The sequence below is a fragment of the Hylobates moloch genome, unplaced genomic scaffold (genome assembly GCF_009828535.3).
Source record: "Hylobates moloch isolate HMO894 unplaced genomic scaffold, HMol_V3 SCAFFOLD_10, whole genome shotgun sequence".
Lineage (NCBI taxonomy): Eukaryota > Metazoa > Chordata > Mammalia > Primates > Hylobatidae > Hylobates > Hylobates moloch.
In genome coordinates, this window is record NW_026652285.1 from 98,777,377 (window position 1) to 98,798,239 (window position 20,863).

General features: G+C 57.2%; 1 protein-coding gene across 3 annotated transcripts in view; it reads left to right on the top strand.

Moving 5' to 3' along the window:
• Positions 1 to 989: 989 nt before the first annotated feature.
• The window catches only part of LMX1B (LIM homeobox transcription factor 1 beta), an 81,740-nt gene continuing 61,866 nt past the window's right edge, over positions 990 to 20,863 (top strand). For all 3 annotated transcript variants that reach the window (XM_032162701.2, XM_032162702.2, XM_032162703.2), the window contains exons 1-2: positions 990 to 1,128; positions 1,923 to 2,109. In XM_032162701.2, coding sequence (XP_032018592.1) covers positions 990 to 1,128; positions 1,923 to 2,109 — 326 coding nt within the window. The remainder of the gene's footprint in view (positions 1,129 to 1,922; positions 2,110 to 20,863) is intronic.

Here is a 20,863-nt window from a genome sequence, read left to right on the forward strand (position 1 = left end):
CCCGGGGCCCCAACCTCCCATCGGCTCAGTCCCCCCCCCATCTCTGCCAGGCCCGGAGCTTTCCCAGACCCCTCACCCGCATTCCGGGCTCACTCCCCATTCCTGGGCCTGGGCCCCCCTCGCATGAGTCCAGGACCAGCCGTCCTCGCCTTCTGCCCGCCCCCGTCCTTCGTTCCTGGGAGCTGGCCCTCTCCGCGGACCAATCCGCCCGGAGCAGGCGCCGCCGCCCGGGGGACGCCGACTCAGCCCCCGCGACCTACCTCGGCCGACAGTCGGGGGTTCCCGAGCAGCCGAGGGGGTTCACTCCCGGCCGGCGCCGTCCCCTGGCGGAGCCGCCGCACTCCCCGCCGTCCGCGCAGTCTGACCTCGCTCGGGGCCACTCCTCGTAGCGCTGGAGCTTTACAAAATATTAATAATAAAGAAGGTAGGGGAGAAAAAAGAAAGCCTTCGCTCCCCAACTCCCAAATCAATTTTTCAAGGGGGTGGAGCAGAGGCATTTGTTTCGAAGGCGATCAAAACTTCTGCGAGGGGCCCGCGGGGCGGCCGGGCGACCGGACCCCGGGGCGACGGGGGGACGGACGGCACTATTGATGGGACGGGCGGCCAACCCCGGCCAGGACGGGTAACCGGCAAGGGTTGAAGCGGAGTATCCCTCCCCACCCCACTCTAAAACCGGGCCCGGCCCATCACCATTATTGGATACGGGGACGGCCGATCCCCCGCCCCTGGACCCCCCCCCGCGGGGCTCCCCGGCCCCCACCCCCACCCCCCCCCAACACCCCCCCCCCCCCCCCCTCCCCGGTCAACAAGCACGACGCCGGGGCCCGGGGCCAGCGCGTCGCCGCTCCACGATCGCCGGGGGCCGGCGCAACCCCTGCCCTGCGGGGGCCGCTCCTCCCCGGCTCCAGGGCCGCGGCGGCGGAGAGCGGGTGGACGGGCCGGCGGGCGAGCAGCCCGGCCGGCGGGGTCCGCAGCGCGCCCCGCGTCCCATGGATATAGCAACAGGTCCCGAGTCGCTGGAGAGGTGCTTCCCTCGCGGGCAGACCGACTGCGCCAAGATGTTGGACGGCATCAAGATGGAGGAGCACGCCCTGCGCCCCGGGCCCGCCACTCTGGGGGTGCTGCTGGGTGAGTGCGGGGTCGGAACTCCCGAGTGGTCTCGGGCGTGGGATGGGGCGTCGTCCGGCTGTGGACACGGGCGTCCGGGCCAACGGATAAAGGAAATGGGTTTGCAGGACATGGGGAGGAGGCAGGGACAGGACTCCTGGAGTGATCGCCAGAGGGCCGCCAGTAAGCCTCTGGCAGGCGTCCTGAGGGGACAGGACAGCTCCAGTCGCCACCCACCACCCTTTCCAGGCCTAGGCTCTAGAGCTGCCACTCCGGTGTGGTAGGTGGCGGGTGGCAGGGGTGATGGAGGACCTAGCAATCACCTTGGCGAGCTTGAGAGAGGCGCAAGGTCACCTGGGGTGGGGGAGATTCTAAGAGAAAAACGTCTCCCTGGTCACTCAAACCACAGATTTTGGGGAGATCGGGGATAGAAGACCACGAACGCCACCGTGGGGCGTGTCAGCCAGCGAGCGCCCCAGCCTCACCTCGCCTGTCTTGGTCCCAGCCGGCCACCCTGCGCCGTGCTCGTTCTCATTTGTCTTAACACGGAGCGCGGATTCTCCGGAGAAGGGGAGAGCACAGCGCCGAGCCAAGGCTCGAGGCCCGCGGCCTCTCCACGCCGGAGCCCGAGGATTGGGACGGACTAACCGGGGCCGCACGGCCCCTGGCGCGGCGGTCCGGGGAGCGCAGGCGGCAGGCGGTGATCCCGGGCGGCCCGAGCCCTCGGGGCCGGGGGCTGTGGGCCCGGTGCGACCGGGACGCCGGGGCTGGGCCGGGCGGCGCTGACGGCCGGGCTTTCGCCCTGTGCGCTACAGGCTCCGACTGCCCGCATCCCGCCGTCTGCGAGGGCTGCCAGCGGCCCATCTCCGACCGCTTCCTGATGCGAGTCAACGAGTCGTCCTGGCACGAGGAGTGTTTGCAGTGCGCGGCGTGTCAGCAAGCCCTCACCACCAGCTGCTACTTCCGGGATCGGAAACTGTACTGCAAACAAGACTACCAACAGTAAGCGCTTCTCGTCCTCCTTCCCCGCCACCGCCCGGCACTCGAGCCCGGTCAGCCCCCTGCCGGGCCCGGCCCGCGCCCGCTCTGCCGCCGGCTCTGTGCGCGGCTGGGCCAGGCAGCTCCAAGGGTTCCGAGAACTGCGCGTCTTGGGGCTGGGGCGGACCAGCCCAGCCCAGCCGGCACTGATGGGGTCCTGGGAGCCTCCGGACGGCCCCCAGTTGCCATCCGTTGTCCCGGAATCCTGCGCTGGGCCGGTCGAGGGATTTGGTGCCTGGGTCCTGGGATATAGGGTCTGGCGCTACGGAGGCCTGAATTGGGAACCCAAAATTGATTTCCAAAGGAAAACAATGTTTTAGGGAGCCAAGCCTGGCGGACTGCTTCAAGGTCCTGGTGTGTGGGGGTTTGGGATTCCTGGAGCCAGGAGCCAGGAGGTGGAGTGCTGGGACACTGAACGGCCTGAGCGGCAAGGGAGGCCCCCTTTCTGCCAGGCTCCCTGCTGCACTTTTAGTCCCTGATGGAGAGAAAAGAATGTCCATATTCCCCAAACCGTTCCATGCGGGAATTTTGTACTTGCAGTTTTCTTTGGTTGGAGAAGCATTCTAGGAAGAGGACCTCAAAAGGTGGCAAGTTACAATTTGGGGCTCCCAATGGGAGTGAGGAGCTGACTGAATCAGCCCTCCCCACAAGGCCTCCTTTCTGGTAGTGTGTATTGAGGAGGGGGATGGCCCGCTCTGCCCTGGTATAACCCAAACCTCAGGGCTGAGGACGGAGATGTGGGTTGAGCCCTTCTTGCTAACTAGTTTTCAGCTGAGACTGGATTTGTATGGCCGGGGTTGGGGACAGATAACAGGACATGCAGGCTTTTTCTTTTGACCTGTTGGGTTTTCTGCCTGGCACTGCAATTGGGAGGGAGGCAGTGAGGAGCCACAACTGAAAGAGGGGTATGGGGATCCCCAAAGCTCTGTTGCAGACACAGTGGGTGCCTGCAAAAACTTTCGTGATGCCAGAAAACCATCCTGGATGAGGCTGCAGAGTGGGTAGGCTGCTTAGGTGGTTTGGTGCTCAGAGAGGGCTGTGTATGCCCAAGCTTCCAGGGAAAGAAAAGCTGGGCTGCCAGCGCCTCGTGGTGAGTGCAACCTACCTGCTCTGCCCAGGGATTGTCCCCAGTCCAGGGCCTAGTGGAAAGCAGCGCAGCCCAACTGTTTAACTGAGGCCTGGAAATAGTGTAGGCCAGAGCCCTAGAGAGGGCATCGGATTCTACCCCAAAAGGCTCTGGCTGTGCCTGGTGGTCTGGGGGCTGAGCCTGAGCTGCTTTTTGCACTTAGCTCTTTCTTCCGGCTGAGGGATCTTTGGGTAGGGATTGGAGTCCATTCAGAGATTCAGCTGTTTTGCTGGTCCCAGAGTGCAGCTGAGGCCTTCCTCTCAGTAGGAAGCACCCCAGATTTAGGCACACTGCCGTAGGTCGGCTTTGTGCTGTGCCCTGGACTAATATGATTCTAGTTCCCGGAGAGGGACATGCCACTCCGTTCAGTCACAGTTCAAGCATAGAGCAGCACAAATTGAATGGGGAAAATAGTTTGGGGTAGATGTGGCTGTGGGCTCTGGGCTGGCTAGAGGAGCCCCTCTGTAGGGTGCACCAGCCTCTAGCCCCCTCCCCACCACGACCTGCACCCCTGGCCTCACTCTGCTTGCCTGATCCCGAGCTCTGGCAGTGCCACTTACACCCAGCTCAGCCACCAGCCTTGACGACAACACGTGGGGGAAGGGGGCCCAGGAAACTAGAACCAGCCTCCAAATCATTTGCACAGCTTAAAAAAAAGAAAAAAACTTTTTAATATATCGAAAAGACTCTTATGAATCGCTTGTACATATTCTGCCCTCCCTCCACTCCCTATAATTATTTACGGAGCTTCTCTTTAAAAAAAAAAAAAAAAAAAGAAAGGATAACCCCTGGTTCTTCAGGCACAGAATGGTAAAGCCATGAAATTTCAGCTGGATGTTGCCTTAGAGATGAGCGGCTCACCCCCTCATCTTACAAAACGATTAAACGTTAAGCATTTGCGACTGCTTTGTCCAAGATATATTTTGTTTTAAAAAGAAAAGGAAAGAGTCACCTAAGAGCCAGCTTCTTCAGTGCAGTCCGGTGTGTTGGGAATGATTTTTGGCACAGGGCGAATCTCAGGTCCGAAGACCTCACTCAGTCTGGATCCTGTGGGGCTGAAGCCTGGGGTGGGGAGTGCATTATTCTAGCTGTGGACAGTTCACTCCTCCTCCCTCATTCCATTTTTTCCAATAACGCCAATTAGTTATCTGCTAGGCCGGCCGGCAGGATGTGCTGGGGGTGGGGGGTGGGGGGTGGGGTGGTTGTTATCAAGACAATCTTGGGGACAAATACCCAGTGAGTCGTTTCACAGGGAGATGCAGCACCGCTCCAGGCAGGCAGCAGCTCACGGGAAAGGGATGTTCTTTGCACAATAAAATTTTTTTATTCACATTTCTTTTTTTCTTTGAGAATTGCAGATGCATATTTATTTCATCTGTGCGTAAATGCTTTTCAGACAGGAATCCAAGCAAGCGGGCACAGAAACGTGCCTTCTTGGTTTTGTCGAGTCTGTGCGTCAGCGGTATTGGGAAATTAACAATCCCCCCACAAAACACAACTTCTGAAAAATGTGTCCTCACCCCTGGTTGAGTTGCAGGGCTCCGTCCTTAAAAAGAGGTTGCCATTTTTAGTAAATGTCTCTTCCTCCTTTCGATTTGTTCTCAAAGATCCCAGACACCCAGAAGTGCCAAGTTCTCTTACGCACCACGGGGGTGATTAATTGACACTGGGGCACATTGAGCCGAATTTGATAAAAATCCTCTTGTACATCCTTGGCGGGCAGAGCAGAGCGCCGGCCGCGGAGTTTGGGCATTTTCACTCTTAACTCCAAAAGCCTCCTTTTTCCCCATGTGTGATTGTTGGGGGCTCCTTCAAAAAAAAAAGAAAAAGCAGCCTTTTCAGACAGAAAACCAGTTAGGAAATGGAGAGGAAACGCAGCCTCCCCCAAATCAGGAACACCTTTCACCGTCCTCCACCGGAGAACAAATGAAAAATAAGGCTCGTTCCCCACTCTCATGTTTTTTTCTTGGCGGCTTGGCCGAATAGAATTATGTAACTCTCTTTTCTTGCCGTCTGTCGCTCGTCTGGAAAGGGTTTTTATCCTGAAGAGGTGGAGAATTCCTGGAGGAGGCTCCGGAAGGGGGGAGGGTCGGTGGGAGAGTCCAAAAATCTGTCACAAAATGGAGTCTAATCGCTTGTAAGACAGCTCCCAGGTTTGGCGACCCGAGACCCGCTGGGGTGCAAGCGGGCGCCTTTGTGCACGGCGAGACGCGGGGCTCCGGCCCGGGCCGCGCTCCTACCTCGGCAGCGGGGCCGCGGCGCCCTTCCGCCCGCAGGGCCTGCCCGGGCGGCCGAGCCTCTCGGCGGCACAGACTTCCAGGGCTCCGCCGGGCCCGCCGGGGGTCCTTTGGGCTCGCCTGTCCAGGTAGGATGTGCCTACGTTGGCAGAAGGGGAGTATCGAGGCTTTGATTGAGTTTCACAAAAAGCCCTCTTGAGTCCTGGGGTGAGTTTTTAAAAAATTTCCCCCAGCTGGCTGTGGCTCCAGTGCCCCAACCGCTCTGCCCTGCACATTCCTTTCCTTGGAAGTGTTTACCCCGGGAAAGACCTTCTTGGGAGGCTCACCTCTCCCCCCGCACTCCCCATCCAGCTCCCGCGTTCGTTCGGGTGTGGCCCAGGGGGAGAGCAGTCAGGCTCCGGCCTTCTCTGGCTGCTACTTCTCCCAGCCTGGAAGGCCTCCCATAGGCCCTCCTGCAGGGTGCCAGTCTCAAGCAGCACCCCTTCCCCAGTGTGTACCCCAACCAGCGAGCCCCCCTGCCCCAACCATCAAACTCACTCAGGGCTGCAGAGCGCCTGTCCTGGAAACTGTCTGCTTGGGAGGAGGAGCTAGGACTTTGCCTTACAAAAAGGCTTCTATGGTGCTGTCTCTGGGGGCTGAGGCCCAAAGGGCTCACCCTGGCAGCCCAAGTATGGGGACCCTCTGGCCCTTTGGAGGGTACCTCTCCATTTAACCCCAGCACCTTGGCTGTGTGCAAGACGGTAAGCACAGGCCTTCCTGAGGCTGCAGTCCCCTGCTGCTGAACGGAGACATTATTCACAGTGACTCCTGGCTCACCCTCGACTCCCCGGGCGCTGGGCTGGTGTGGCCTTATTTGTTTGCCCTATTTTTCTTGAGTGGGGGAAGCAGGCTGGGAGGATCTCCTCTGGGGTATGTGATTGGTGACTGTCAGCTCTCTCTTGCCCTGTCCATTGGAGCCAGGCTTAGGGACCACACGGCCCTGGCACCTACCTGATCCTCCTCTGTGAAATGGGGACTTATTCTGCTGGGGGCAAGTGTTCTCATAAGGACTTGAGATAAGGTGCCCCAAAGGACCTGGCATCTTGCCTGGCTTGTTATCATACTCTGGAAGTTATTGCTGTTACTGTTCTCACCATGAGCATGGCAGGGAATACCTTGTCTCCAAGGACACACACCACGCTGCCAACAGGTTCTATACCCAGGTTCCATGGTACACAGGGTTTACCATGAGCCTCTCCATGCAGGGAGGATGAGGAGCACCCTGGGGAAGCCATTGCCTTTCCCTTCGTAGGACGCTGTGAAAGTCTTGCCTTCCTCAGCCATGAAAAGAGCTTTAGACTCGGAGTCAGACCTGAGTTCACCTCCCAGCCCCAAGTCTTAGCATCTGTGTGATCTTCACTAAGTGGTTGCCCATCTCTGAGCCGGGGCCTCATCAACAAACTGGGGGTGATGACGTGACTTTGCAGGGTGGTTGTGAGGATTACACAGGTACCTGGTGGAACTTTAAAAAATATTCCACTCTCCGGGGGATCCGTTATCCTCTCCTGCACCTCAAGAGAGGTGGAAAACCTGATTGTGTGGGTGCGCACAGATGCCAACTGCATTATCAGAAAGGGCCGCAACAGGGTGGCCAGCTGTGCTGGGCTCTTTTTCCTTTGGGGACAAACAGAGGGTGGTCCAGAGCAACAGTATTTCCACCGGGAAACAATTGGCATCTCCAAGGCCTGCATATAGCTTGGAAAAGCTTAATAATTCATATGTGAAGAACTGTTTGTACTTACTGTTTTGTGATTGAAGCCACAGAAAATAAAGCTCAGCCAATGGAGAAGGGGGTAGGTGGGGGAGAGGTCCGGGGGATTTGTCTATTTCTCAGAAGGAAGATGAGGTTTAAAAGGTAGAGAAACACCAATCCAGGAACTCAGAAGGCCCCTCCAGCTCAGGCTCTGTGGCCTTGTGAGGTTTCCACCCATGGGTGGCTGGCGATGCTTCTCCAAGGAGCCGCCTTTGTCCCGCAGCTCTGGAGTTTCCAAAAAATAAAGAAAAGGAAGAGGAAAAAAACCAGTCCTACTTTGGCATCAGTTAGACTGAAGGATGGAGGATACTCTCACCGACATGACTTATAACTTCCAATTTGTTGGACACCACAGTCAAGCCTCAGCCAGGGGAGGGAGGAAGGGAGGGATACTCTACTCATCCAAGGAGCCGCGTGTGAGCTGTCAGTCAGTTGGGGGTGCCCGAGGACCCAGGGCCCTTGGCTCTCTGGCTGACCCAGCCGGAAGTTCCTCCGGCCCTCTCCAACCAGATTCTGTGCTGATGGCAGCAAAGAGCAAAACCAAAATTACATATATTTATTGCCACTGCAGTCAGAAGTGGAGAGACGGTGGTAGTGAGAGAGGGCTAAGGCTGAAAACCATATTTGAAAAAGTTGATTCACGAAGGTAGAGGAAGCGAAGTGGCAGACGTTTGCCATTTCATCGAACGGCTGGTGTTCTCCATTCATGTCATAAATGTCTCCTGTCATTTGATGCCAAAAGCAACATGATTTGGTTCCCCGGTGGCCTATAGGGTTTTTCTCTCTCTCTCTCTACCTTTTTTTTTTTTTTTTTTTTTGCAGTAAATGTTTATTTGTTAATAATGTACTTTAAACAGCCTAGCCTTGACCTCAAGTCTCCTGAAGCATCCATCTTCTCTCAGAAAAATGTTTCAAAGTTTGTGTAATTTTGGGGGGAAGGTGTAACTGACGGGGCAGTGAAGGGCCTGTGTTTGCTTTAACTACTGCTGCGGTGAGGAGTGGTGGGGCATAAGGGGCCACTGTCTCGGAATGGCAACTTTCTTGGGTTTCAGGCCGGCTGACAGCACTTCCTCTCTGCCCTTTACCTTTGCTTCGCCTGATCAGTACAAATAAATTTCCGCGTGGGCCCTTCCTTTGTTATTCCCTGGATAATACTGTATCCATTTCTGCTCAGCATCTTGACTGGCAGCCGCTGGACCTGCCCTGCTGACCTTGGGGCCCCAAAGGGAGGATGAGGGGCTGGGGATCTGGGGATGTGTGGGTACATTTGTGGGGAGGCTTTGTCTCAATTGGGATCTTGGCCCGGACCAGCCCTGGACGAATGTCCTGGCTGATGGCAGGGCACCTGGCTGGCCTTGGCACTTGGTGAACTGGGGGGAAGTGTTGCTGAAGGAAAAACCCGGTTCCTGGAGCCTGGTTCCAGAAGAAACAAAGATGTTTGCTTCCTGGCTGGGCCAGTGCTGTGAGAGAGGCTTCCCCGGGAACTGTGGGGAGGTGGCTAGCTGGGGAAGGTTGTGACGGCCACCCAGAGCAACAGCGATGCCCACTGGGGCTGGCAGGAATGAGGAAGCCACCAAGCTGCTGGGTAGCTGAAGATGAACTGAGCATGCTGAGACACAGGGCCGCCAGGGGTCCCTCCCCCAAGCACCTCCCCAGGAGCTTCAGCAGCGACAGGAGGGGAGGAGCAGCACTGGGTTGGGATGGGACAAGTTGGGTGTGACTGCTGTTCCCCCTTCTCCAGCCTCCTGCCTTCCAAGGGGACTCTGTGACTCTTGTCATGTGACTCCTGGATTGCTATAGTTACTGGGCTGTTGGGTGTGGGCGCCACACCAGGACTGAGCTGCCCAGGCCTTTGGGGTTCCAGAGGATCGAGGTGCTCTGGGGTGACCTCCTCCAAATGGAGGGGTCCTGGGTGGGGCACATTTTCTCAAAGGAAGAGCAAGCTTATTGGCAGTTATAGAATGGGGATCCAGAATGTCTCCATCTCCCAGTGACAAAGGCCAAGGGCCTTTAGGGAAGGACTGACAGCTTTTCCTGAGCCTCAGTTCCCTTCTCTGTGAAAAGGGGGTAGTAATTCCAATCTTACAGGGTTGCTTTGAGAATAAAGTGGAACAAACCCCGATGCCAGCCAGTGTTGGGCATGCAGTCAATGTATGTTTTCTTCCTTCCTGCTGGGAAATGAGCCGAAGGCAGCCCCGTCTGGCAGGAATGCATTGTCTGTCCTGCGTGGGAGGCCCAGAAAGTGCAGCCTCCTGGACAGGCCTCCCAGAGGGGTCTTGCCCACCCTTCTGCTCCTCACCCAGGTTGGGAGCCTGTGTTCCCCCCCCCCCTTGAAAAGGGCATGGGGCCGGTCTGGATGCCAGAGGCTGCTCCTCAGAGCGAAGGCCAGCCTGTGGATGGGCCCTCATTACTACTGAGACACGTGGGTCCCTTTTTTTCCAAGAGACTCCTGAACATGGTCAGTGTAGATGCGAACTTGCAGGAGCAGAGCCTTACTGAACAGGGAGGCAGCCCGCAGTAGTGCCTTTAGAAGGGCAAGGCATTGGTGTTTGTTGAGCCCCTGTGAAGTTCACTGTCTGTACTGTCCCAACCCTGTGGTTAGGGGAGGAAACTGAGGCTGAGCAGCTTGAACAATTTCCCCCAGGCCCAGAGTTACCCTGTAGCAGATTTCCCCCTAGGCGGATCCAACTCCCAAAGCCGGATGGGTTGTCTAAGTCCTCCTATACCGACCTTCCGGAAGGTGCGGGCTCTACACTGTTGCTAATCTCCCCGAGAACGCCCAGCCTGGGAGGGGTGGGGAGGGGGAGTCGCTACCCGAGGGCTGGGAGGTAGGGTGTCACTGACCTCCTCTGCGCGGATTGCCTCCTGTAGGGCCAGCCCTGGCCAGAGGAAGAAAAAGGTTAGAATAATTGCCTTCCCCTGGGCGGGAGAGCTTCCTTCGACGACGTCCGGACACGCAGATGGGGCGGCTTTCAGCGGCCTCCACCCGCGCACCCCTCCAGGCCCACCTCTCGGCGGTTCGTGCACCATGTTCTTTCCTGGGAGTGGGATGACACCACGCATAGGCTCCTGGGCTCCGCAGCCTAGCCGTGGGCGCCAGCGGCGGTTGATGAATTTCGGTGTCACCAGGGGTTTAGCCCGGATTTGGGAACCGCGCGCTCTAATACGCGCACACGGTCCTGCCCTTTCTAAAGCGCAGCCCTTTCACCCGGCCGCTGATTTATGGAGGAATCCGATCCTGGGACGCGCTGGGCTGGAGCCCGGAGTCCAGGGCCCTGCAGCAGCCTTCGGGCTCCTCAGCGTTTCGGCGACCCTTGGTGGCTCGGGCTCTCCTGGGCTGGGCTCGGGGTGCCCCGCCAGGTGGGGCCTTACGCAGTCCAGAAAGAGTCAGTGATTCTCCTTGGAGCCACTGCAGGCCCCCGCTGGAGGGAGTAAGACTGGTGGGGAGAGTTGGCATTTTCGTTCCTTGTTGAGCACAGCCCTCGCCCCTCCCCAAGCCCTCCGGCCGACCCCCTCGGGCTGGCCAAAAGCAGCAAGTTCGGGAGGTTTGTTTATTGAGAGTACAGAAAATAAGGGGTAGCGGGGGAGAATCTAAGACCCTTTTCCCGCCTGAGAAATGTGCAAAGTCCCTCAGCTCCTGGAGGCAACCAGGCGGCCCGAAAGCCGAGTTCCCGGCGCGGACGCTAGGGCCGACCCCAGCCCCCTCCCTCCTGCACCCCAGCCCGAGGGCGGCGAGTGGCGGGTTTTTTTTTTTTTTTTTTTTGGATTTGGTTTGCAGGGGGGGAATGTGGTTGTATCAATCCACAAATATTTACTCTTAACAGACTTGTATCTGTGGAGATTTCGAACAAAGACAGTTTAGGGGGATTACAAAAACCCTAAACCCCGTTTTTCTCCCGGACTTGGTGCTTTAAATGCCAATTATAGGCGAGCCATATCCAACAGCAACGGGGAAAGGCGAGCAGGCTCCGGGGAGGGAGGTGGGGGGCGAGTCCGGCCATTAAATGTAACTTTTCATTATGAAAAGGATTTCGCCGGTTTTATCTTCTAATAAGATTATGTCACGAACACAAGTACCTAGGATGGTGCTGAGTGACAGGGCTCTGTCGTTTAATCAGAGGCTGTGCCGCTCAAACCGCGGGGCCCTTTGTCCCACGGAGTGAACGACGGAAACTTGCCGTCCTAATCCCCTTATTCATGTCAAGCACAGAAAAGAAGCCGAGCACCTTACAACCGTGTCCCCTCCACCCCTTCCGAGGACGGCGGGAAGAGGGGGCTCCGGCCCTGTAGCCCCTTGACGCTTTTCGTTTCCGAGCGCGCTTGGGCCTCAGGAGCCGGAGCGTTGCCGCGGGGGCGGGGGAAGGGGTGGTTTTGCGGGTGCCTTAATTGGCAGCGTCTGGAAAATGGGGACAATGACCCCACGACTAGAGGATGAATGAGGGGAGGGTTAGTGGGACGTTTTTGCCTCCTCTGACCGAGAGCACGGGTCCTGCTCTGTCCCCTCTTACCAGGAAAGGTGGAACTCTGGGTGCACACCCACCACCCCCATTAAAGCGGGATTGACCAGAAGAGAGAGGCCGAATGGAGATGCCAGGCTGGGGCCCTCAGCGGGGGCAGATTTCGTTGGATCCCTGGGACTAATGTCGCAGCGCTCGCACTCCTGCAGGTCTCCAGGGTTGGCCATTCCCGGCTGCATGCTCGGCCCCTTTCTTTCGAGGGCGAATTCCTTTGTTCGACCCCCACGGAAACCGTCTCCTCCGCCAGGCCCGTGGCGCCTTTCTCGCCACCTCCGCCGCCGCCGCCGCCACCACCCTCGTCCCACCGTTTGCAGGGCTTTCCTGTGGTGCCCTGGCCGCGGAGACCCAGCCCTGTCTGCCGACTGGCCCTTCGACGTCGCCGCCGTGCCTGAGCCCCGCTGCCTGCTCGGACAAGCAGAACTCCGGCAGGCGCAGCGGGCGCCGAGGCTCGGGCTTTAGCCGCGGCGCTCGCCTCGGCGCAGTAGGGAGCCGCGGGCGTCGGAGAAGCGGCCGCGCTGTTCCGGGTCGCTGCACCGGCTGAAAAAACCAAAAGCAAAACCAACACCCAGAAACGAAGCCTGCGTGCCCGCGGGGGCTCCGTTTTGCTCCCCTCATGGACATGGGGGTGGGGAGCTCGTGGGGTTTCAGCCCAAAGGCTCCAGTCAGCGGAACCGGAGGGGGGACTTCGGAGGAATTTGTCTCTGATGTCCCCGCTCCTTGGCCTCCTATTAGAGCTCATAGAGGATCCGCTCTGGAGTCCCCGTGCGCCCTGGCAGAGGTCGGGGACGCCAGAGTGCACGCAGTCTCCTGCGCGCCGAGCCCAGGATCCGGGCGCAGGGAGGATCGGGCTGAGAGCAGAGTGTCACCTCGTAAAAGCGACAGGCAAGGGCTGTTTTATGGGGAGGGAGAAGGAGCAGGAAGTGATGCTTCCCTCTCTGACAGCATAGGGACCGGGAGCTCCGATGGAGGAAACCCTTTCCGGGCAGGACGGGTAGAGGGATAGGGCAGGGCCGGGGACCATGGGATTCACTGCCATTAAGTATGGGACGGGCAGGCGAGAGCGGGGAAGGGGACCGATGGAGCCAGAAGCCCTGAGCTCACCTCCCGCCCGTCCTCTCCTGGAGCCCACTCTGCAATCCCGGCTCAGTCGGCAACCGGCCCTTCCTTCCAGGTCAGGGGTGGGGGAGAGACTTTCTCCCTCGAAACACTTGATACCAACTTTGTTTTTTTGGCAAGAAAAATAAGCCTTGTTTGGAAAGGGGTGGGTGGGGGGCGTCGAGCGAGCGAGGGAAGGAGCGAGGAGGCGGCGGCGGAGCAAACTCTGCGGATTAGGTTTCAGCGCCTCCGCCCCACCCCCAGCCCCGCGGCGGTGATTTGTGTGCGGGGGTCTGTGACCCTGCGAGCATCAAACGGCCCGCGGGAACCGGCCGAGTTCAGAGGGATAGTGGGCCGAAGGGCGGCCTAAGACAACGCAGATGGTTCCTATCAGCCCGGCCAGGCCCGCAGCGTCCGCCCGTCCGTCCGGGCTCCTCTGCAGGGAAGAGGCCTTGGTCTTGGGGGAGGCCCCCGCCTGAGCATTGAGAAGGGTCTGGACGCAACAGCCCACGCCCACTCGGCCCCAGTGGAAAGGAGGCCTCGGAGACTGGTGTCAGAGGGTTCCCTGGCCAGGCTGTCCTGACCTCACTGGGCTCAGGAGGAGCCTGATGTGTCTGGTCACCAGAGTGGCCTCTGAGTAGGGACCAGCAGGAAGAGAGACCCTCCGGTCTCCTCCCTATGGCCGGGTTACCCTGTCCCTGCCCTGCAGGCAGCTGAGGCTCATCCACGATATAGTGCCCCTCCCCTAGGGACCCTTCTTCCCGTTTTTACTCAGAGACGTGCCCTGCCCTGCCCTCAGCCTGCTTGCTTCTGACTTCATTGATTCTATGCAGTGATAGAATGCCCTGCTTCTTCCTGCCAGCTGGAGCCCTTCTGCTTGGCTTGAGCTAACTTTGAGGGACTCTTCTATTTTCTCCCTCCTGTCCCTAAGGGAAAGCAGAGAAGGAGGCTCACTCATGCCTTGGCCCGGAGCCTTGCCTTGGTGCTGGGAGCCCTGCTTGGTCAGGGTGGGAGGGGCTCTTCCCCCACCAGCCCTGGCCTCTGAGCCTGCTCCCCTTCTTTCCCCAGAGCTGGAGCAGGGCTGTCAACCCCAGCAGGCCCAGGCCTCCCTGGCCTGATTTCCAGGGCCTTCTGCGTGGCCTCCAGTGACCACAGTTGAGTACAGCACGGCCACACTCACAGGGACCTTGGGCTGCTTTAGGATATCCCAGCTGAAGGGCTCTTCAAGATCCCAGTAGAAATGGGAAAACCAAGGTCCAAGTGCAGCTAGGACTTGTCCTGTTGTAGCAGAGCAGAGGCGGAAATCCCAAGCTGCACGCTGCCAGGCTTCGGGGCTGGGTGGCAACTCCACAGTCCTTTTGAGAACCCTCTCCCAGACTCTGGCTTTAACACTGGTCTACTCTGTCTTCCCTGGGCCCGGGTCTCAGGGATGGGAAGGTTCTTCAATCCCAGCTCTTTAAGAGGGGGTGACAGGTGGACCTGGACAATGAAATGATTTTGAGAGTTTTCTGGATAACATGGGGCCACGTGGCTTGGGAATTCTGTCTACTAAACTGGGACCTTGGGGGACAAAAGCCAGGTGAGGACAGTGCCACATCCCACCATCTTTCTTGTCTCTGACTGCCAGACACCCCGGGCTTGGCCCTTCCTCTCTATAGTGGGTCATGGGGAGGCCAGAGGCCTGGCTGGGGACTCAGAGGGCCAGTGGGCTGCTGGGACCTCTTGAGACTCCATCTCCCAGGGTCCCTGCCTCAGGGGAGCAGCCGGCTGGGTCATCTGTGCACGGAAGACACATCTGTCCTCCACATGTTGCAGGCCGAGCAGAGGACATGTGGTTTGGGTCGTGTTATCTTAATCATATTTATTAGCCAATCCTGGGGGAAAAAAGAGTTTGATATTGTTAGGATTCGAAAAAAGTCCCCAAATCTACAAGGCGACAGATCAGGAGAGGCCGCCAGCAACAGCCAGGTCTCAGCTGGGTTCAAGACATGGCTTTGGAAGTTCTTTGGGTTGTTTTAGTGCGATGGAATCTCTGTGCTGCGAAACAACACTTACCGCTTTCATTTTCCCAAACAGAGATCTGAAGCGAAATTAATTACCCCGCCTTGACTGATAGTTGTTCTGTTGGAGTATGGTTCTAATCCTTATTAACATTCTCTAAAGTCAGGCATGAAATATGACTTTTACACCACACTCTTTGGCATATGTTTTTCTTTTCCAGGATATTTTTCAGGCTATCTCTAAGCCTCACTGCTGTTCATTATTTTTGCCATAGGTCTAAAGTTGCCATCCCCAAAGCCAGTCTCGCACAGAGCGCAGCCAAGTGAGGAGGGGGGTGTGGGAGGAATGACACATCTTTGCTTGCGACGCAAATTGCTTCTGATTATTGAGCTTTGAATATTTTTCTCCATCGTGTTTTTATTAAAAACTCCAGCATATTTACGCTTGATGGTGTCTTCAATTAGGTTAAAAAAAAAAAAAAGCAGGGGTTCCCCTTTCTATAGCAGTATGTAAGGAAAATAGTTATGACCACAAAATTACCAACCAAACCTGGTTCTAGTAAAGCCAGCCCTGCTTTGACAAGCCCAGCAGGCTGGGTGCTTTTTTTCTAAGCGTTCCAGCTGCTAGGGAAACAGACCAGAGAGGAAGCCCACAGAAGCTCCATTCTGCAGGGTACTTGGGGCACCTCTCAGGAGCTAACACTTCCCAAGTTTGTGAGCCACAGAAGGAAGCCCAGCTGCATGGGGCTTTCTGACGGGCGGGGCAGACCTGGAGCGTGCACGACAGCAGCAGCAATAATAACGCCAGCTGATGCTTGTTTAGTACTTGTGCTCCATCAGGCACTGCTCTCAGCACTTTCCATTCTTTAATGACACTACGACATGGCTTCCATTATTATTTTCATTTTCAGGTAAGACAACCGAGGCACAGAGAAGTTAAGTAACTTGCCCAAGGTGACACAGCTAGTAAATGGAACCCAGGCATTGTGTCACGAGAAAACTTTCAGCAGCCTTTTGGGAGGGTGGAGTCTGGCCTCTGGCTGGGATTGGTGCCCCGGTGGTGGGCTGGTACTGCAACTCAATGTTGTTTGTTGAAGAAATGGCTCCTAATGAATGATGGCCAGTGTTCATTTCATGCTGCTTGTGGTGAGGCTTTGATGGGGATTCACTCACTGAATCTTCTCACTGCTCTGGGGGCAGGTTTTATTAATATTATTTCCCATTTTGCCAACATCGAAGCTTGACCTGGCTGCAGTGATTTTCCCAAGGTGGCAAGCTGATGATTGCCAGCTTCAGATGGCACCCTAGATCTTGATGAGACTTCCTAAAAGCACTATGATTGGCCGGGCGCGGTGGCTCATGCCTGTAATCCCAGCACTTTAGGAGACAGAGGCGGGCAGATCACGAGGTCAGGAGATCAAGACCATCCTGGTTAACACGGTGAGACCCTGTCTCCACTAAAAATACAAAAAAATTAGCTGGGCCTCATGGCAGGCACCTCTAGTCCCAGCTACTCGGGAGGCTGAGGCAGGAGAATGGCACGAACCCAGGAGGCGGAGCTTGCAGTGAGCAGAGATTGTGCCACTGCACTCCAGCCTGGGCGACAGAGCAAGACTGTCTCAAAAAAAAAAAGCACTATTGTTTGCCTGGGTTTCCAGGTGACAGAATTGGGGCTCAGAGGGGTGAAGCCACACACCTAGGGCCACACAGCCAGTGGGGGGCTATGCAGCACAGAGTCAGCATCTGCAGGTGCCACAACCTGCCTTTGGAACCACTTCTCAGCTCCCGGGAACCCAGGCTTGGGGGAGCACCTGCACTGAGCCTTCTCAGTGGGTCTGACTTGGCCTGAACAACTCTCCTAGCAGTAGGCAGGGCACATTTCAGCACTGGGGGGAGGGTTGTTATCTGTGACCTGTCTGGTGCCAAACAGGCATGGTGTCATCCCTTCTGAGCCCCATTTTACAGAGGAGGAAACTAAAGCACAGAGAACCTAAGTGTCTTGCCCTAGGTCCCACAGCTAGTGAGCAGCTGATGGGAACCACACTCAGGTGGCCTGTCTTTGGGGCAGTGCCTCTCAGAGAGAGGCTCTGAATCATCATCTTCGTCATCAGTGTTGTCAGCTTTATGCATGACCACCCCGAGCGCCTTCTGAGTACTTTGCAAATACATAGTGAAAGCAGTGAGATTCAGAGAGGGAAGGTGATTTTCCAAGGATTACACCACAGGGTGGGGCCGGCCAGGGTCTGCCCTCCTGCTGAGGATAGTGGAAGTCCATCCCATGGATGGGAGTGTGGCCAGCCCTCACAGGGCCACCTTTACCCCTGCAGTGCCTTCCTGGCTCCGGGCTGCCGGTGCAGCAATTCAGGGCAGGCGTTGTCTGGCCTTTGAAGGGACGGCTGCCTGAGTGTGTCACTTTGAACTGCAAAGAGGCCTGTGGTGAGGGCTCGGCCCCCTCCCACGTGCCCCCGCCTGCCCACCCCTCCAGCTCTGGTTCTAGTCGGCAGGCCTGGAGCCGAAGGGGCGGGCAGGGCAGTGGCCCCCCTGTGGGATGTCAGCCTGATAAGTGAGCAGCGACAGACCCCTGGAGGAGGATGGAGCTGGCCGCCCACTGGTTGGGCTGTCCCACATGGCAAGAGTTCAGGCCAGTCCCGGAGGTGCCATCCTCCCACAGACATGCCCTTACGGCTACAGAGAAACATCTGCCTGAACGTCAAAAGATTTAAATTAAAATAACAGTAATGATAGTAATAATAATGATTTGTAAAAGGAAACATCTTGCCTTGGGGCACAGGGAGTATCAGGGACCCAACCCTGTGTTCTGCTTGGGGAGGGCTCGTGGCAGGAGGTCAGGAAGAAGAGGTATTAGGTAAGAGACCTAATGCCTCTTAGGTCTGGGCTGCTGATTCCCACAAGTCCACCTGGGGGCCTTTTGAGTTGCTCAGCTTCCTAGCTCAGCTAGGCCAGGATGGGGCAGGCCTACCCTGCCCTCAGAGAGCTCCCAGGCTAAGTGGGTGGGTGGGGTGAGGTGGGGGTAGGGGCGAGGGCTGAGTTGAGCAGAAATCAGGCCGGCACAGTCCCTGTACCTGCAGTTATTGGCTCTTGGATTTTGTGACCCCAGAACTGATTCCTTGGGAGGCCGAGAACTTAACCAGATTTTTCACCAGTGCTTTGGAACCTCAGGTTTTCCCACTTCCCGCTGTGTGACCTTAGGTTAGAGGCTTTAACTTCTCTGTGCCTCAGTTTCTTCAGCGTTTACTAAGGACCAGACCCCTGCCTCCGGGTAAGGATGATTCAGAGGGAGCAGATGCCAGTCCTCTTTAGGTGAGTGGTTCCTGCCGATTTTGTTACTGATGCTCCCACAGTCCTTAGTGCCAGGCCTCAAAGGGGGCTGCTTTTGACCATATGTATTGGGTCTCAGCTAGAACAGGGAACGGTAGGTTCTCAGTTCGTACTGAAAGAAAGTATAAGAGTCTAGAGCTGGGCTGGACTCTGGGCTTGGCCTCTTTCTAGCTGTGTGACCTTTGACAAATTCCTTAGCTTCTCAGAGCCTCCACTCCCTCGCAAGCAAGATGCACGTAAAGAACCTACCTTCCAGGTTGTGTGGGGAGAGCGAGATGAGATGCTGTGTTCAAAGAGCCGTACCAGTCCATGGGAGCCGTTTTTCTTAGAGAGAAGAGTTGTGGGCAGGGGCCTCGTTAGTCACACAAGAAGGCAGCAAGAGTGTGTGCCAGCTTACCCCAGGCAGGTGCCCGTGAGATGGGAGGCTGCAGCTTGGGAGGATTTGGGGAGGGCATTCCAGGAGGGGGCCCTGGCAGCAGGAATATTAGGGGTTAAATGGGTGGGCTGGGACAGTGAGTCTGGCGGAGGGGCTGCCGAGGGGCTGCTGGGACTGGAGGCTGCAGAGCAGGGCAGGCGCCTGTAGCTGTGCTCTGGCGTTTGGATTTTATCCTGTGAGCAGGAGGGAGCCATTGAAGGTTATTGGACAGGGGAGTGACAGGAACTGGAGAGGCACTTTATGGAGCTGATGCTGGCAACACGCGCCTGGAATTAGACCGGCGGGAGGAGGCTATTGCCACCTTGGAGGTGAGGGTAGTTGCGGGAACCAGAGAGGGAACAGGGCACAGGGAGGGTCACAGAGGCCTGGGGCTTGGAGCTGGGGTGGCTGGAACCCCAGGTACTCAGCTGCCTGGCTAAGGCCTTGGGGTCCTGAGCACTCTGGGCTGGTCCCAGCAGGGGTGACCCACTTACCTGGGTCCCTGGAAGAGCCGGCTTGACCTGTGCAGCACCATTGGGCCCCACACCCAGAAGAGCCCTTAGCATGGTTTAATGCTCTGCTGTCACACTCTTGAAATTCTTAATTTTTGAACAAGTGGCCCTGCCCCTGCCTTTTCATTCTGTGCTGAGCCCTGCAGGTGAGCCCCCAGCTCGCCTGCCATTCCCACATGTCTCAGACACTTGCCCACATCAAGGTCTTGCTCAGGCTGTGGTGGTTGCCCAGGAGGCGTCCCCTGGCCTCCATCATCCTTTCTTCTTCTGGAAAACTCTCCCTACTCCCAAGGCCTGGCACAGGAGTCACCGGTTTCATGAAGTCTCTCTGGCCCTGAGCCCCACCCCCGTCCTCCAGGCTTGGATCTGTCCTGCAGCACTTGTGAGACATGCAGAATCCTAGATCTGTGAAAGAAGTCGAACTCTCGAGGTGAAGCCCGTGAGTCCACATTTCCAGATGGCCCCTGGGGGAAGGCTTGCATGCTGAGGTATGAGAACCTCTGCCCGGGGCACCTCCAAGCCTGGCGCAGGGCCTGGTACTTGGTAGGTGCATCCGTGTATCATGTCATTGTGAATGAATGAATGAACTGTGGTTACCTGTCCATATTGATGGATGAAGCTCCCTGGGCCTAGCCCATTGCCTGGCATGGGTGGGTGGGTTGCAGCAAGTCTGGCTCCACAGGACAACTGGGAGGACACCTGGCCAATCCTGGGGACTGGCTGGGGCAGGGTTCTTCTCCTTCTTCCTGAAACCTCGGGACATGGGGGCCAGGCTGAGGGATGGAAGGGCAAAATTAGTACCCTCTGGGAGATGGGAAGTAGGCAGAGGCCACGGAGTCCACCAGCACATCCTCCCTGTAGCTGTCCCCTCCTCCGAAAGGACTGCCCACTCCTGACATGGTTATACAGCATGCACATAATTATACAGCATGATGGAAGAAGAGAGTTTGATTGTTATTTCCAGAGCCTTTACCCTGTGCAGCTACTGATTTAAGGATCGCATTATTTCATTCAACCATAAGCCTCATAGTCTGTGAGGCAGAGTCTGTTATTATCCCCATTTCCGCGATATGGAGACTGAGGCACAGAAAGGGGTAGTCGGCAGTCCAAATTCACACAGCTTTGTGTGACCCCTCTGCCAGCTGGCCTCCGAGATGCCTCGTTCCCCCTGTGGCTCCCGCTTTTGATGCCTCAGGGATACACCTGGCACAGTAGGTACTCAGCGAATGTTTGGGGAAGGCAGGAGGGAGGGAAGAAGGAAGCCCAGCTCACTCATCCAACCCGAAGGACCCCCACTCCAGGCAGGACTGGAATGACGCCAGGACTCCAAATGAGCAAGATAGTCCCAGCCTGGCCTGCCTGGGATGAGGAGCGGACAGGGAAACCCAGAGGAGAAGCACCGACTTTGGCAGGATGGGGCATGTGAGGGCACCTGGAAGGCACTGTGGTGAAGCCCGAGACCGGAAAGCCTCCTTGCCCGGCAGTGACGGGGGCGCCATGGAGAGGCCTCACCAGGCAGGTCTCTGAAGACAGCGTCAGTTTCATACAGGCATTCCAGAAACGAACGTGGAACTTCCTCCCTCCACACCCTGTCTGCGCATCAGGGAGGCATGGGGAAGAAAACGCTCCAGGTCCTGCCCTCGGCTGCCACCATGGTGCTGAACAGGGTGAGTCTAGCCAAGGGA